At 34.9% G+C, this 17,718-nt stretch overlaps 1 protein-coding gene across 1 annotated transcript; it reads right to left on the reverse strand.

Moving 5' to 3' along the window:
• LOC114533979 lies at window positions 1–5,057 on the reverse strand. The gene is made up of 6 exons (XM_028555617.1): window positions 4,899–5,057; window positions 4,386–4,545; window positions 2,582–2,775; window positions 2,312–2,456; window positions 1,853–1,918; window positions 1–860 (listed from the first exon to the last, which is right to left on the reverse strand). The coding sequence occupies exons 1-6, from the start codon at window positions 5,055–5,057 to the stop codon at window positions 79–81; spliced, it is 1,506 nt and encodes a 501-aa protein (XP_028411418.1). The 3' UTR covers window positions 1–78.
• Between the last annotated feature and the right edge of the window lie 12,661 nt (window positions 5,058–17,718).

Here is a 17,718-nt window from a genome sequence, read left to right on the forward strand (position 1 = left end):
TAACGTAATAAGCCTTTAATAGAGTGAATGAACGCAGTCAGATATAGTTTCAATGCAACAATAACTATTAAAACTTATTCACACATATCCATAATTTTCCAAACACGCAATGACTCTATCATGGAATGATTGGCACACAACAACTTGACTCCTTCTCTTTAGAACGATCTTTCGTCTGAGAAGAATTGGTTCAGATGAACCATTTTCTTGGACGCTAATGATGTTAATGGCATTGATTGACATTTTCTTATTTGAAAATATTAACTCATACTGCCATTGCTCTTTTGTCTGATTCAACCAGTAGCCCCAAACTTCGGCATTTGGTTCCAGACTTAGCAAATTGGATATTTTTCCAGGATAATAGAACAGCCAGTACGGTTTATCCGACTCGGTATAGACTGGTATTATGTAACCCTCATGGTTACAAGCACTTTCATAGTTTCCTTTCAGGGAATTCCAGCCATCTTCAGTGAAGTACTTTCGAAACCTGGTAGTGAGATGTTGAAATTCTTGTTCGGTAATTTGCAAATCCTTAACCTCCAAATCTTTTTCTTCTATTGAATACTTGCCAGAAACGACTTCAGGTATCAGTTCCTTCTCAATAATTTTAGAAAGCAAGTTCTGAATGTCTGATGGTACAGATGTACTAGCCAGTGGGTCATGGGTTAGTTTTGAATCGTTTATGTTTCGTTCTCGTGTGATGTGAAAGATAATTTCTTCCGCATTCATCATTACTTTCTTTATCTGATCACTTCCATAATTGAGCGGCTTCTTAAAAATAATTCCTTCAGGCAGTCCAGTAACTGTAAAACCACCTTTTTTGTAAGGAACTCTACTGCCAGGAATCCCACATGCTTCACCTAAAGTAAAATAAGAGACGGAAGGTTTTGTAAGTCTTTCCGATTATTGCAATCTGTTAACAAGTTGATGATGTACATGTATGTACCTGACAGATTTACCTGTATAATGTAACCGACAGGTTAAATTACATCATAAATTTACAAAAGGCTATTTTTACAATTAAAAAATATTAATCTATCATTAATCTAAAGTTATTAAAAGTGTAAAAAGTTCAGAAACTACCAAAGTCAAATAGGCCTAGAACTTCAAATCGATTGTTTACAGTTTTCCTTAAAATAATTATTTTGTATAGTTTTTATTTCTAGTTTATTTAATTCTTCCATAGTTTCTTTCTACTTCCAATTATGTAACTAATGTCTTGTTATTGTACCGCAATCATTCCATATAATGGATATTAATAATACCAATTCTACCAATGTACTTTCAACCATTGGATAGTTCATGTGATGTAAATTCAAAGTGTGTGAGTTATTTTGCAGTGAAAGAAATCATCACAATATAATGTACAATCATTGAAAAATTTCGCTGTAATGTTCAACAAAAGTGCTTGTAATTTACAGTATATAAAATAACTTTGCCGACAGTATTGCTGCTCAAATAACCCCCCTCCCCCAAATCAATGTTGAATTGTTATGTTGAAGCCTTAGCGCATCTTGCCTGCGATATACTCTAGCATTTTCATCCAGGCAACATTGATTTGGAAGTGTTGGTGAGGGAGGTGTGTGGAAGGGTGTGGTTGAGGGAGGGGGGGGGGGCGACGGCTCGTCACATTTTTGTCAATGATTGTATTTACTACTCCATTATGACCAAACAAAAGTCCCTTAAACATATAAATTATAAATTAGCTATATTTTAGTTCATCAATACAAAATAAATAATTAAAAGCCATGGTAAGATATCAATCTACAAGCAGTACACACGTGTAGGCAATCCTCTCTCACACAAGCGATCATTATTTTGGAAATAAGTGTGGTTTATACAAAACACTTACTATATTTCTCGTTGAACAGATTCTGGACATCGGCACGGGTATGTTGTTTGTCTTCCGCCGGGCGATCTGTGGAATTAATGTTGACTACTTTACTACATGTACACTACAACAACTATGACACCAACAATACAGTATCAACAAAAGTAGTACAAACAAAACACACTGGAAACTCCAGGTAATATAGTCAATCAATTTTCCAAATGCTCCATTGCATTGTATTTAAAATTGTAAGGTACAAACTTAATAAATTACCGTAAATTACCGTATATTACTGGGCTTCTACATGTCAACTTTTAATAAAGTAGGAATTTGAATGTTTCAACATTTTAATAAAATTGAAAATTGATTATTATGTATAAAATTGAATTTCTGAATTGGTAAAACGCCTATTTTGTTTGGAGTCACTATTGTCTGATAGGCATAAGCTAAATTAATCTACAGTACATTTTAATAAATTACCAAAGAATTCCATGAACTTTATTGCCACTGCTTCGTTTTGCATGAGAAACTGAACACCTTTGTTTGAACCATGCTGATTGATGTTCCCACTTGGTTCTATCATCACAACAGCCACCTCGCATCCCAGGTTTTCCAGATAAGAAATCTTTAAAAAAAAGTCTTCATAAATTGAATTGAAATTTACCACTTGGGTCTCCTCACCATCTTGAGAAGCAATGCAAGCAGTGAATTAATTGACCATATTCCTTATTCTTCATCTACTTTACATACCTCTTTCATGAGATTTTTTTTTGTCTTGGCAATGTGTTTTCGTCTTTCGTCTTCTCCCAGTTCTAGTGGACGTATTCTGTCAACCTGCTTGGCTTTGCTCTTCCAATCATTCTTTTCTTCAGCACTAAGAGCTTGCCATTGTGACGAAACAAATCTCATTTTCTCCGATTTTGAATCAATAGCCTTGCACAAGTCTATAACATAATGCAGTTAAACATATACATTAACTTCATTGTTATTTTAAACAGATGCAGGGGACACATACATAAATTAGAGGTATAAAACAGATTATACTTAGAATTGCAGCCTGACTCCTTGTATGGCAGATAAAACAGCCAGTTGACTGCTAAATTTTGGTAAGCAAAACTCAATAACAAATAAAATTATGTTCTGTGAGTATCATATTAAATAAAAGTGTTTGAACTTTGGCATATACTAGTCTTGTTATTCCAGGAAATTTGTCATATTTTTTATGTGATGGAGTGTATAATTTGTTTATACAAAAGCCAGTGGCATGGGTTCAAATTCTAGCCGAACATTAAAAGTTTGAGAATCGTTGAGGAAGGTACTCCAACTGATTGCAAAAAGCTGTAAATGTTTAAGCCTCCATGTCCCCTCCAGGGGTTAATGAAAAATTGCAGACAAAGTCACAGAAAACTATGAGTAGGAATATGCACATATGGTTCTTGTTCTGCTGAATAATAAATAACATTTATGACATTTATTCAAGAATCATTCTATATTTCAAGGTACCATATTTTCTCAATTTAGCCCCCAGGGGCCTATATTACATACCTTAACTACCTACTATATCTAAAGTGTGGGGCTATGTGTTACCAAAACCATTAGAGGAATTTGAAGAGTCCTTTCTGGAATTTGAAAGTCAGAAAGATATTTTTCATATCAGGCAACAGTGAAAGAATGCAATACAGAACAAATTGCAATATAACATGAATTTTTGTAATTGAGCCAAGGATAGTGATTTACAGAACAGCCAATTTTCAATCACTTTCCACAAACATTTGATGCAAAGTGTGAACATGCACAAGTCAAATTCAGAAACCTTTTGTAACTGAAGGCTCTAATAATTTGTACTAGTGATTCAATCAAGTGCAAGTGATTTTAAACTGCATTTCTTCATTGTAAACATCATAATAGCATGAATGATTTTAGTACTATACAACTGTCTTTGTAACTTCTGGTCTGGATAAGACACTCTTAGATTTCACTGGTAAATACTGGTAGATGTTGTACTGTAGGGCTTTAAGGCTTATATCTTTCTGATGGTTTCTGAGAGGGCAGGCCCAAAAAATAGGCACCAGTCACTGTTTATTGACAGATAAAATTTTGCAGGTTCACTGGCAGATTCACTCACTTACTGGACATACTTGTGATCAGAGTAAAAAAGCAAAAACAATTGATTAAAAAGCTATGTAGTAGAAACAATATTTTTCATATATAAGATGTATTAGACTAGCTGGGTACCTACAATAATGCAATTAATGACATTTAACAAAAAGCAACAAGCTGTTATTTTATAACAACAGTAATTTGAATTTTATAACAACAGTATTTTGTAATAACTTAAAAATGTTAACAGTTGATCAAAGCATTATCAAAGCATTCACGACTGGTAACTTTTATACATAGTTAATCAGACATAATGGAATAACGACCAACATTATTTTGAGGCCTGTGAGGGGAGGGTTGCTAGAGGGCAGAAACTGCTGGAGGAGCGTTAAATAAAGGATGGATAAGGGTATATGACATTTTTGCTGATGATAAGGAAGCATTTAATATTTACCTGAACTTAGCATGCTTGATGAAAATATGTTGTAGCCAGATGCTACTCTTTTAAGTGGAGGACCTATTCTTAGTACATTGTCATCTGAATCTTCATGCTTGTTTTCTTCTGTCCTACTTTCACCTAGCTTTCTCTTCCTTTTTTCATTTCCAATCCATTTCTACACAAAATTTCAGTATCAACTGTGAAATACAGTTTACAACTTTACACCTACCCAGGTGGTACTATATGTATAATACTCGGAAATTTAAAAACGCCAAAGATAAAGTATCTGACTCTTGGTTCACATAATACTGACAACAGTGACAGTCCTTATAAACTTTATAAAGCCTTTATTAGTTTATAAACTTTCAGTCGCCATTTTGAAAATGCAAATTATTTATTTAGACGTCAAAATCGCAAATGTCTAATAACAATTTTGGCTCATATACATACTTTGAACTTCATGTCAAGTTCCAATCAATACAAGGCATCCTATATTTATATATTTTAAGGTATTTTGGAAGTACATACCTTTACTTGGTCGTAGGTTGCCCCAGCTTGTTCAGCAGCTCTCAGTATTATTTCCTGCATATGTTTTGCCGTCGTGTTCATTCCATTGTCATAAAACGCCCTAAGAATGATCTTTTCATCATCCGTCAAATTGTTGTAGCTTCTAAAATTAGTGGCCATCAGCAATATTTAGAAATTTTGACGAGTCCAAGAGGTAAGCGCAATATACAGTGGGCAAGAATGCGCGTGAGAATGTATACACGCTCGTATATGCATGCTAATTGTGCGCTTACAAAATAACTCGTTCCCAGTACAGCAAACAGCGAACGCGTTAGATGGCTCAGATGATCATCCCATGTCACATATATCCGATGTTCTAAAACTTAGAATTCTCAATATATGTGATTTAGAACACGCGGAACGGGTGGACTAACACTCTAAAAGAGAAACTACAAACTAACTAAATAACAATCGTAAAAGATAAACTTACATAACAGTCCCGCCTTGTCGAGGCGAACGATGCACAACCCGAGATGTTCGAACAGCTGGATGAGTTACGAAAACTTGTTCGAAACGTTTATACAAGCTTCCTCGACGAATACACATAACCAACTGAGCGAAAAACAAGATTGTGCAAACCTTTACCTGTCCCAAATCGAAACTAGTAACTGCGTCAAAACTAACCACTAATTAACCAAAAGTTCCTGGTATTATTCAATCGAGCTAAAAGCCGCTACAAAAACAATAGGATGGATTAACGGGAAATATGTAATTTTTACCAACTTTAATAGGGACTGAGCTCCAACCTTTTAATTCTCTAACGACAACTACGTTTAGTATATACTAGTAGAATATGCCAATATTACTAGAGTTTGCTGCAATATCTCTCGGTTTCTCAAAAAAATACAGTAAGGTTATGGCAGCAGATGTATTGGAAAAAGAGGCTGAAACTGTTTTACGACATTAAAATGGCCAATTTTTGACATCCTGAACAACTGCAATTGGCGTTTCGTTATCATTCCTAGAAATGTCTCACAAATTAAACGTTTGTAATGTAAGAGTTCCGCTAAGCCTGATTTTGAACAATCTAAGTTCGAAACGGACTTTTTATGTCTCTTTAAACGTATGTCGAACTAACGCTTTGTTTCGCCAATTCGCTTAGATATTCTTTTCTTGCAATCACCGCATTGTATACAGCTAGTATACAGCATTATAATATACATACGTCATACCCGTAATAACTATAAAAGTCTATATTGATCTAATTAAGCCTGGGACCGACAACAATAAAACGGATTGACAGTTAGAGACAGGGAGATAATAAAAATATTCCCGAACGGGCGCGGAGCGCCTGCGAGGGTACTAATTCCGCTCGGAGATAGGAATTACACCCGGAACTTGAGAAGAGAACATAGCGGAATCCAAAGTTGTCCAATATCTATGTCGTGGACGGTCGACGTTGGGTGGTTTTTTAAGTTATGCGCACGCGCGAGTAACCACTGGTAATAAAAAACGTTCTGATTGGCTGCGAGAGAAAGTTTGTATTTTAATGAGATTATGAGAACGTCAGCAATTTAACTGTCGTTTCGTAAACACTTTAAAAACTGTAAAAGCGTTTCATAAACTGTGCGCAAAATAAAACGAGAAGAAACAAAATGAAGCATGGCAGATAGCAAAGAAGAACTTGGATACAGTCAAGACAAGCAAGCAAGCTTATAAGTGTTTTAAAAGGGTCCGTGTTTACTTAGTTTATCTCGTATTTTTTTCGCAGTAAGGATGAGCTGTATTAATTTGTATAATTTTCAGCTCTGTATGCCATTTATTTGTTTAATTTTCAGCTTTTTATGCAAACGCATAAACCAACTGTGAAAGGCTATTACACCAATACCTAAAAGAGGACAGACGAACGGAATGACGTCGCATATAATTTTAACGAATTTGATCAGTGATCGTTGTTTTATTGTCAGCCAATCACATTTTAGCACGTGTCTTAAGCCAGCGAATAGCGTTTCTTTAATTCGATAGATCATGTACATTAGGAATAATACGTATACGCGTGACATCTGAAAATATATTAGGAATACGAATACGCGTATACGCGTGACATCTGAAAAGAGCCACGGGTGTGCGAACATGAATCGAATAAAATAATGCATGGCACGAATTATTAGTGCTCAATAATTTCATTTCGCACCTGCGTTCAAGATTGTGCTTTTCACCGGCGGCGGTGGATTTCGATTTTTGATCAGCAGAACCTTTCTCAAAACGTGTTTTGTACCACAGCTGCACCTTACGTCTGGATACTGGAAATACATGCATGCAGCAACCCCTCACTCTTTCAAACCAAGGTGATACATATGATTTCTACATGGTGATAACCGCTCTTTAAATCAAACGAAAACATATAAGCTTCTTGTTCGAAATATGACATAGCTACCTTCCGCTCTTCATATTTACTCTACGCTTTTAAAGACTGGTGTTGACGTACCGCAAATTAAGGAATAACCTCCTTTAACAACTGGCCTGCAACGCAACTGACAAAAGATTAGCAACACAAGGTCTTTCTGGGGTGTGCACAATGCGACCCGATTGAGACTTATTATTATGAAAAAACTTTGGTTGAGGAAATAAATGAAGGGTAACCTGTACGTAACCTTCCTCAATCACGCTCAGAATGAACCGTGAGGTTCCAATTTCACGCCAGAAACTTACGTGCTTTCGAAGGTTTCGTTTTGGATTCATTGCAATCTGACACTCATTAACAAATTCACTCTCAAACTCATACTGTCCTTCAGCACACAAGCGTACGTTATTCACCTAGATTAAATTCTCATTGTCGACGGCTGATACCTGGTTTGCCTTAGCTTGGGCCATCTCTGTACGTATAGCCAGGCTGGTCGTGGTATTGGTATACATTCTCTGATCAGCTGGCTCTCCAGTCTTTGCCCAGGGTCCAATTTTATTGCATTTGAAGCATCTGCTTCCGGGAACAGACATGTTTACCAAATATTAGTTAACTGCTTGGAGTCGGAGCAAGGAGAGACCTTTCGTAGATGTCTCAAGCGTTTTATAATCCTCACAGTTAGCCATAATTATAAGAATTATAGCAACGCGATGCATAAACAGGCCCATGCACTCATGCGTACCAGCAGAAAGTTCATACAACCTTAGTCGCGTTAGTCCGTTGTCACTTTCACATTTAGATTCAGATTTAGGTACATATTCAGATGTGAATAAAACGAGTTAATTTTTATTGACTATATAAGTTTTTGTTTCAGTTAACGTTAACTATGCTTTTATACAACTGACTAAACTACTTGATAAAAAATAAGTATAGGTTTATAATAACAATAGTATGTGATATAACTATAACGCTTAAACTACAATTAAAACGTACTAGCTAATTTAGGTAATAAAAGTGATTTTGACATGTAACTCTCGGAGAAAATTATTATTGATTAATTCAAAGCGGAAGTCAAGCCCTTTTTGCCCATGCATCGTTTCTGTTAATAACAATGTGTGGGCAATCTGGACTGAAATCTGGAAATTTTATCCCATGTATTCATTTTTATTAGAAGCGTAGCTAGCAAACACAAAGATATTTTTGAGATATTGAGACATCACACAAGTTTTCAAAAAGTGCAAAAATTCAAAATGTAAACAAACTTTGGTGTATTTAAATGTGCAGACTTGACATGCGCTTGAAATTACATAAATTTATACACTGCATCTGTGCTTTCACTCCCAACTTCTTCCCAGCAGCTTTCTGAAGCACCATATTTGTCGTATTGAATCATTTCTCGCGAACCCCAACATTCACCATAAAAATGCAAAGCAAAAATCTTAAGAGGAAAATAAATGCATGCATGATTGATTACGCATTATAAAATAACATGAATATAACTCGTCGTTTGATTGTTTGAAACTCATGTTTGGATCGGGCGAGCGAAACAATAATTCGCTTATTATGAATTACAACTTGGAAGACTGCCTTGTTGTTGTTATTTTATAACGAACAATAATTACTTAATAGTTTCCGTCTTCGGAAAGGTACATATTAGGTATACTAGGTATAGGAATTAATTATTAGTTTGATTTATGATTGTAAATATTTTTGTAGTCCTATTTTGTAATTCATAATCTTGTTTCGTCCATTTGTCAGTATGAAAATCCTGATTGAGAATACCGTGTGTAAATAAAGTTTAATAATATAGGAAGTATAGTAATAGGAATACAAACGGCTGATTTCCGGTTAGGCGTTTTTTATGCGCACGTACACGCACGGAGAATTTGAAATTTTTATTATTTAACGTTCAGGTCTAAAAGTGCATACTAAAATATGCGCAAAACTAAGTTATTTCGATTTATTTACTTGTTTTTTTTTCAAAAGTAACATGTATGGGGATTTAGACTTTTAAGTGCGTGTATACGTGCGACTGCATGGAAAGCAGCCTTAAGTACGAAAGTCTCGCAAGTCTCCAAATATCCCACGTGCAGGTAACACGCTATCAGCAAGCAAAACCATTTAGTATTTGCTTTATAAAATAACTACAATGAAACAACGGTCAATTAAATAATTTATTTAAGTTTGGAAGTTGGCGAAAGTTTGGACTTTTAACAAGCAATGTTCTTAAGTGAATTCTAAACAGAATTTCTGTAGTTAAGGCAAACCGTTACTCCATGTTTTCTTTAACTTTGTCTATCGTTTACAACTTCACGCGTAAAATTAACCGACCTTGCCTAAAAACTTTTCCGTGTAGAATTGTCTCATCCTGCACGCCCACTAACCAATCAAATTGCATGTTTCATTGTGGTTATTATATAACCGCGATTTTTCGCATTTATCGGATATATATACTTTATCGGGGACGCCAGAACGATGTGAATAGGGCAAAGGGGGAGGACAGACACGAGAAAAGGCACTTTTTCAGCGATGCATATACTGGGGAATGTTTGCAAAACATCGTTTGTTGAACTTCGGCGTTTCATCGTGTTTTCTCTTTCCAAGAAGATATGTACTCTGAGAGTTTTATCATCAGAAAATTGTTAAGCCAATTTCGCCTGATATCAGTTGAATGGCCTGTTCGCGAATTTTTGCCCGTGGGGATCTAAAGCAACTTATAAAATGCTGCAGTACAAAACTATAATACAAAATTATATGAACAATATTATAGCGAAAATTGGTCAGAGAAGATTGACATGTCGAAGGTCATGGTGCTGTATAATGCAGTTGTAAATTTATATCATACCTAATTTTAGTGTGCAGTGGTAACCAATTTGTGCTGTGATAAAAGTAGAATGAGAAATGTGCAGTTATGAATAGTATTTTCTCAACTATATGTCTCAACAGACCTCATGCACTGCCAAGGTGGATTCATAAGTAGTTGTCCCCCAATGTGCGAAAAATCACGTCATGCATAGGGACTCAAAAATACAGAAAATTTCCTTGAAGAGGTCCTGCCGTCCTGCAGACCCCCTACAACTCCCCCACCTTTAAATTACCAATTTCCAGTTATCATGCCCCCCTCTCAGCACTATACTATTGTGATGACATGTGCAGTGATAAAAAATTCTTAAAATTAGCAATGATTTATATTTAGTTATACATATTTGTAAATTGTAAATATTGTTAATATAAATATTTGTAGTATTGTCCCTTTTTATTCCCGCTTCGAAAATTATGCATGCATGATGGCGCGAAAACAATAAACACGTTATAATAAAAGTCGTTATTTACCGACTTTGCTCGGTTCGGTGAGGGGAAATTGTCTACATTTTTTAAAACCCGTTAGCCATCCGGCTGAGCCAGCCCCGATGGGAAGAAGGGGTCCACAAACGAAGCAATTTGATTCGCTAAAAAGAGTGGACACCTGACCGAAAAAAAATATAAATTTTAATTTACTTTTGGGTGGAAAAAAGTAATAGAATTACTTCAAAATTTAAACTAAATTTGGAAAAAGTTAATAACCTGGTATCCTGCTTCATCGGCTGCGCGTGTACAATTCTTGATAGTTTTGCTCATATCATTCCAGTCTATCCAGCTACGAAGATTCACAATCATTTCAGGAAAAATACGGTGGGTGACATCAGTTTTAAAGCATCCCAAATATTGAACACCTAGATTAGAAACAATAAACATGATCGATTCTATTGATAAATTTCTTTAATTAAACACATACCGCGGAGAACCATAAGTTTTACTGCACGCTGCACATACAGCAATTTTTGAAATTTTATTTTTTTTTCCTTTTCTAATGCCCTCAAGCAGATTCGCTGAAACTATCAACATGCATATGTAGCAATAATGAGAGTCAAAATACTTTGGCGATTGTTATACTAGATTTAATGATAAGTAGACAGATTGTTTATATTTGCGAAATAGGCACCATAAAAAGCATTTAAAAAATAAAAAGCTTATAAAATATTTTACCTCTCCAATCGTTCCCATTTGCTTCCTGCAATTCAAAAAATCTTTCTTAAAGCAATGGGAGCAAAGGCAGCCCATAGAGCTGTTTAGGGCATGCATGTCCGTGCATTGTTTAATTGGTATTTCTTAAGCAATCTAAATGAAGATGAATGTGTAATACCCCATACTGTATGTAATAAAAAAATGCATAACAATACCTCTGCATGTAAACCATAATAATCGTAATTTTCATCAACCAATAAACTGAGAGGATGCGATGTTTTTGTGGCTTTGTTCAGTTGGCAATTTTTTGAGTACGATTCATTCCCTCTTTTGTGGTTTATTGATTTGCAAAGCGGGTAATTTTCAAGGCAGAACATGGCACATTCCCAGAAATTCAATGTGTCATGCTCACTGATTACGTAGTCGGTTAAGCGCCCACCTGCGATCATTTAAATTGATTAATAAAATTCATATATAAATCATAAGCGTCTGCCTTTTCTTGGGTGTTTTCAAATTATGCTAATATTGAGCATTGAACACCTGACAATATTTTATACGCGCTCTTATTAAGATTTACGAGCGCAATATTCTACTGTTATGGCAGTTTTTTGCACGTATATACGTACACGCGCGGTAAAGTTTAAAACATTCTAAGTTGTTATGCATGTAATTACTTTTATGTGAAAAAGCACACTAAATTTTGAGCAGAATCCAAACAATCTAAGATTTTATAAGTCCATTTAAATCATTTTAAACGTTTACGTGCGTGTACGTACGCGCAAAAAACAGCCCTTACAGAGTTAACAGAAAGTAAAAAAATATAGAGATCAGAGTTAAAGTTTTAGAAAAATTCCTTCCAGGCTATGTGCACTTGAGCGTCGTTTTCAGCGTTTTGACAGTCGCTTTTATCCATTTTATTGTTTTGACGCCCTATCGAGACGATGCAAGGAAAAATATGCTTTATATTATAAATTAGCTTCAACTTCTATTGTAAATTCACGGTGTTTGAAACCGTTTTGGTATGAAAGCGAATAGGAAAACGCTCGAAAACGTTATCGTGTGCACATATAGGCCCAGTTTTAGGTTATTTAGATTACGAAATTTCTCCTTATTTCCTCGCGTATATTCTCCGCACTCAAAACAAATTTATCGTCGCATGCACTTGCCTGAAAAAAACTTTCGGAAGAAAGCACTTGATAGTGAGATGCCAAAGGTTCCTTCATACGTCAGCAAGAAGCATACACTGAACACGATTTGACGATAATTCATGATGAGTCAGTCTCTCGCTGTATTAGACACGGACTATCTGTGTGAACAAGAGTACGAATACATTGTGTTTGCAATAATAATTAAACAACCATGCCTGCATTTCAACACAATATAATTATAACTAAGGCGCATTACATAAAATAATATTTCGTGATGAGGAAACTAGATTCGTTCGATCTAGCTATTCCGTGGGATGCAAAAAGAGAGCAGGAAATATTTTGCTTGCCAACTTTTAATAATTATTGTTAAAAAATGGTTTTTTGGAATTCGAAGCACTCAATGCTGAAGCACTTTGCTTGAGTAATGGAGTTTTTTATCATTTTATTAGAAAATGCATGATCATGATAAATTAATTTTAAAATATATGTTAGTGAAAAAAAAAATTTTTGGCATTTTTTGTATTCATACAGTTAGCATGCAAATGTCTTATACATTTCTCTCTTTGACACAAAATTAAACGGGGTGTCTTCATGATCCCGTTTCTCCGCGATTATACAAGGAAGATATTTTTTGGTATTGAAATAAGTGTAGATGATTACTGCAGTGATGTGCTGTGATGTCAACAATAAGGCAGTTGATTGTTTATTTTTGAAAGTTTATTTTGATATTTCAATTTCATTGTTTATTCACTAGATTCATGCATATAGTCATTGTAGCCGTATTGTGGAGATTGAGTAAGAAAACTTGGCAAGCGGATATTGCGTTTCAGTTCATTACATATCCTTTCGCATGCGAATTATTGAAGCAGGCAGTTTTTTTTATAACAGATCTTTAAGCATTTGATAAATATTCGGCGTTTTTAACAAAACGAGTAACAAAACTTACGGTATTATTTGTTTCTTCAGCAAATCATGTAGTTGTTTCAATGTAACCCTTATGTTATGTGTTCCTCCTCAAAACACATGCGGCAATTAAGCAGGTGATGGATTAAAGTGGGATGTCGAATGCATGACTGCGCAATTCATGACAACCGACTTTTTACACATCAACATAATTATTAGCTACATTAATATATTCATATTTTCGCGCTAATCTAATCAAGCGTGTAGAGTAATCGGATCGTGTTAAAGCTCGTAAATAAATTTACGTTTTTATAGATAAAAGGAATACGGCGAAAACTTGCATTTTACCTTTAGGAAGAAATGTTAAAGATTTTTTCTTTATGCATCCAAACATGTTCGTGAAAAACTTTGTCACATTATATATGGAGCATAAAGGAGCATAGTAACAAAATTAATTAATGAGTAAACAGCTTATCAAATAAATTTATTTAATATAATAATTATATGCAGTGTTTTATTGCGAATCCGCCATTTTGAAAAGCGATAATAACACATGTGCGGTTACTCATGATAATAACACATGTGCGATTATCGTTTTTGATCCACCGATCTAGAATCAGGAAGGCGGTAAAAAACTTTTCAAAAAACCCAGTTCTTTTATATAATAAACAGAAGAATACATGGATGCGTGGAAATATGGAATTTAATTCTCGTGTGGCTGCAGAAAAAATCCGGACCATACAGGAAAATTTCTTCAACAAAATTTCTTGGTATGTTACACGTAATTTCATCAACAATCCGAATCGAAAGGTTGGTATGAAAGGTTGCGATTTTATAAGTTCGTTGAGATAACACGGCCAAAAGTTTGAGGAATAAATTTTAAATTTTGCAGGATGATTAATGATTCACGCAGTACGAGTTCGAACATCAAAGAACATCGTAATGGACTGATCAAAGAATGATATTTTCAAATACATACACCTAATGTATGTTCCCGAGGGCAATAGAAAGTTTTGTTTTTCCTCGAGTCTGAATGTTGACAATTTGACAAACATCGAAACTCGAGGGTAAAAAAAATCACTATTTCCCAAGGTAATGTACATTAGGGCTATTTATGCGAGGAAAAATAAGATGCGACTTAAACAAAGTTTCAAATATAGTGGCGCGAAACTTTGGAATCGCCTTTCTCTGGAAGCAAAATTGGCACAATATCAGAATTGAATAGGGTCACACCAATATAATAAGAAAAAATTTATATGTACATATTTTCTATTTACTTTGTACTTTCACTTTATCTTTTCATGTTATCGTCTGTAAATAGTTCTTTTTTTCTTTCTTTTGGCATGTACATCGACGCCCCTCATGGGAACCAACAAATATTGATGTAGCGTCGATGAGATTTTAAATAAAGGTTGCACGTACATACATGTATGTTTTTGTTCCAATATAACAAAGCACTTAATATGGCCATTTATATACGAGGCAAAATTATTGTATCGTTTATACGACATGATCGTGTCTTATTTAAGGAAATCCCTTCTCGGAATAGGAAGAGCTAGATCAGTTAATGTATTTCTTAGATTAAATTACCTTGCAATGTACTAATCCTGGTGTATGAATTTTCAGGGTATATAGGTTATTTAAACGTCAGCCGAATTGACTTCAAAATTTGCCCCGGCAATTATCCTAGCTGGCGATCAGTTGGACACTTTTGAAGCTTGTCTTTTAAAACTCCACAGCAGTTTCCCCATAAAGGAGAGCAGTAATCAAAATATGACTGTATCTGCAGAGCTTTATATATTATTTGCATAGTATGAAAGAGAATAAAGAGCTTGATTCTTTTCATAACAGACATCCCAGCTCCTACTTTTTTACATTTTTTTTGGATATAATTGTCTCAACTCATCTTTTCGTCAAGGAATATTCCAAGGCCATTCCAAAGAACTTGTCTGGAAGGCCATTCCAAAGAACTTGCCGTTAATATTACTGGATAGTCACAGACCTTATTAAGCTTGTGCGTCGATCCAATAATATTATTTTATCTTGGTTGGGTGGTGTTGTAATTTATTACTAACGAGCCATTTGCTGATTTTATTGAAATCGTAATTTAATTTATCAACAAGTTCGGGATATGTAATCATGAGGGGAAGCAATAATCTGGGTATTATCGGCATAAACAATGGAAGCTGTCTTGCAAAGAGTATCAGGTAAATAATTTATATAGAGTAAAAAGGGCAGTGGTCCGAGGATAGATCTCTGCTGGACACCGGTTATAAATTTTTAGGAGTAGAAAAATTGCCATTAAGTAGTCATTGTGTTAGTTTTGACCATGTGATACCTGGAATATACAGGGTGTATAAAAAAAGAAAAATTAAACTATTGTTGAAATTTAAATGCCCCATCATTACGCTAAGCCCTTGGATGCGTAAAATATTGTCAGCTTTGTGCATGTATTATACATATCTTTGTCACAAGCACAAATTAAAGCCTTTCTGATGGGAATTTACGCAATAATGCTTGGCAAAGATGTAACTTATTTCCAGACGTAAAAAGTGCGTACGTACAAAACACGTTTTGAGAGATGTTCTTGATAGAAATCTACCGGTGAAAAACACAACCTTGCATGAACAACGCCGGTGCGAAATTAATGAGCAGTATTAATTCGTGGTATACATTCGATTTTATTCAATTGTGCATGTTTGTGCACCCGCGGGCTTAGAAAATTGACATTTAAATTATAACAATAGTTTGATTTCGAAAGGCTTTTTTTATTTACCCTGTGTAATAGCCTTTAATAGGGCGAGTTAACCCAGTTACACGATACCGGATTAGTCTTCATATCAGATTGTCTACGTTGATTCGATATACATATGGATCGGATTTGTCTTGATTACATGATACCGGGGATCCGGATTGATTCAAAATACAAACAAAATGGCGAATAACGATGGGAAACAAAAACTGTAAAAAATATCCTCGTGGACAGACAGTGAAATTGGACTTCTTTTAAAATCGCTAACTTGTGCAAGCGTTTGATGATGTGATTTATTTTCCCCACTATAAACATTTTATATACCGGTTTAGAGGGATTACACGGAAATGTACCGGATCATTTTTCAATGTCACCTCCAGAGCGGAGTGATTTTCACTACGTGCTACATCCGCGTAGTGAAATTTGCAAAATTTCATCGCATGTATAATCATTTTTATTAGAAGCGTGGCTTGCAAACGTAAATGGTGTTACTAAGCTATTGAGACATTACATTGTAAACAAACTGTTGTGTATTTAAATATACAGACTCGACATAACATGCAGACTTCAAATTACATGAATTTATACACAGCATCTGTGCTTTCCTTCCCAACTTTTTTCCAGCAGTTTTCTGAAGCACCATATTTGTCGTATTGAATCATTTCTCGTGAACCCCAACATTCGCCATAAAAATGCAAAGCAAAAATCTTGAGAGGAAAATAAATGCACGATTGATTACGGATTATAAATTAACATGAATATAACTCGTCGTTTGATTGTTTGAAGCTCATGTTTGGATCGGGCGAACGAAACAATAATTCGCTTATTGAAATCAAACGTGGAAGACTGCCTTGTTTTTGTTATTTCATAAAACAATTACGTAATGGTTTCCGTCTTTACTGGATAGCTTGGTTTTGACTTGGTCTCGGTTTTTATTCAGCGATATTCACCTCGCCTTTGGTTAATAATAATAATTAAAGGAATACTAAGTACGAAAGTACTCGAAAGTCTTGAAATATCCCGCGTGCAGCAACACGCTATCTCGACGGAAAACCATTTAGTACTTACTTTGTGAAATTCCTATACAATTATGAAACAACGGTTATTTGATAATGGTAATTGCACTGAGTGGAGTGCAATTTGGTTTGAAATCAAAAGCGAGATTAAAAAATCACGGGAGTGTGATTTGTAATCGCAAGTTTGATTTCACACCAAAATTGCCGAGACGAAGTGCAATTTCCACTTTATTATATTCATTTTGAAATGATAAAAAATGAAATAAGTTCAAAACGATTTATTGGCTAAATATAAGTGTTCATTGTATAGTTGTTATATAATCGCCATTTCTTACATTTATCGGATAGACGTTATCAGGGACGCCAGAACGATGTAAATGGCAAAGGGAAGGACTGATTCGAGAAATGGTACTTTTTTAGCGACGCATTTATTTCGCCTGATATTTGAAAAACTTGTTCGCGAATTTTTGCGCGTGGGTATCTAATGGAACTTATAAAATGCCACAAAACAAAAATATAATATGAATTTATATATTTTTGCACAATTCCAATTTTGTTCGTCCGATTAGGATAAGCAAACTCACTTTCACTGTGATAGCTTTCGTTATCGCTA

This window comes from Dendronephthya gigantea, unplaced genomic scaffold (genome assembly GCF_004324835.1).
Source record: "Dendronephthya gigantea isolate DGI-Jeju-01 unplaced genomic scaffold, DenGig_1.0 000096F, whole genome shotgun sequence".
Taxonomy (NCBI): Eukaryota; Metazoa; Cnidaria; class Anthozoa; order Malacalcyonacea; family Nephtheidae; genus Dendronephthya; species Dendronephthya gigantea.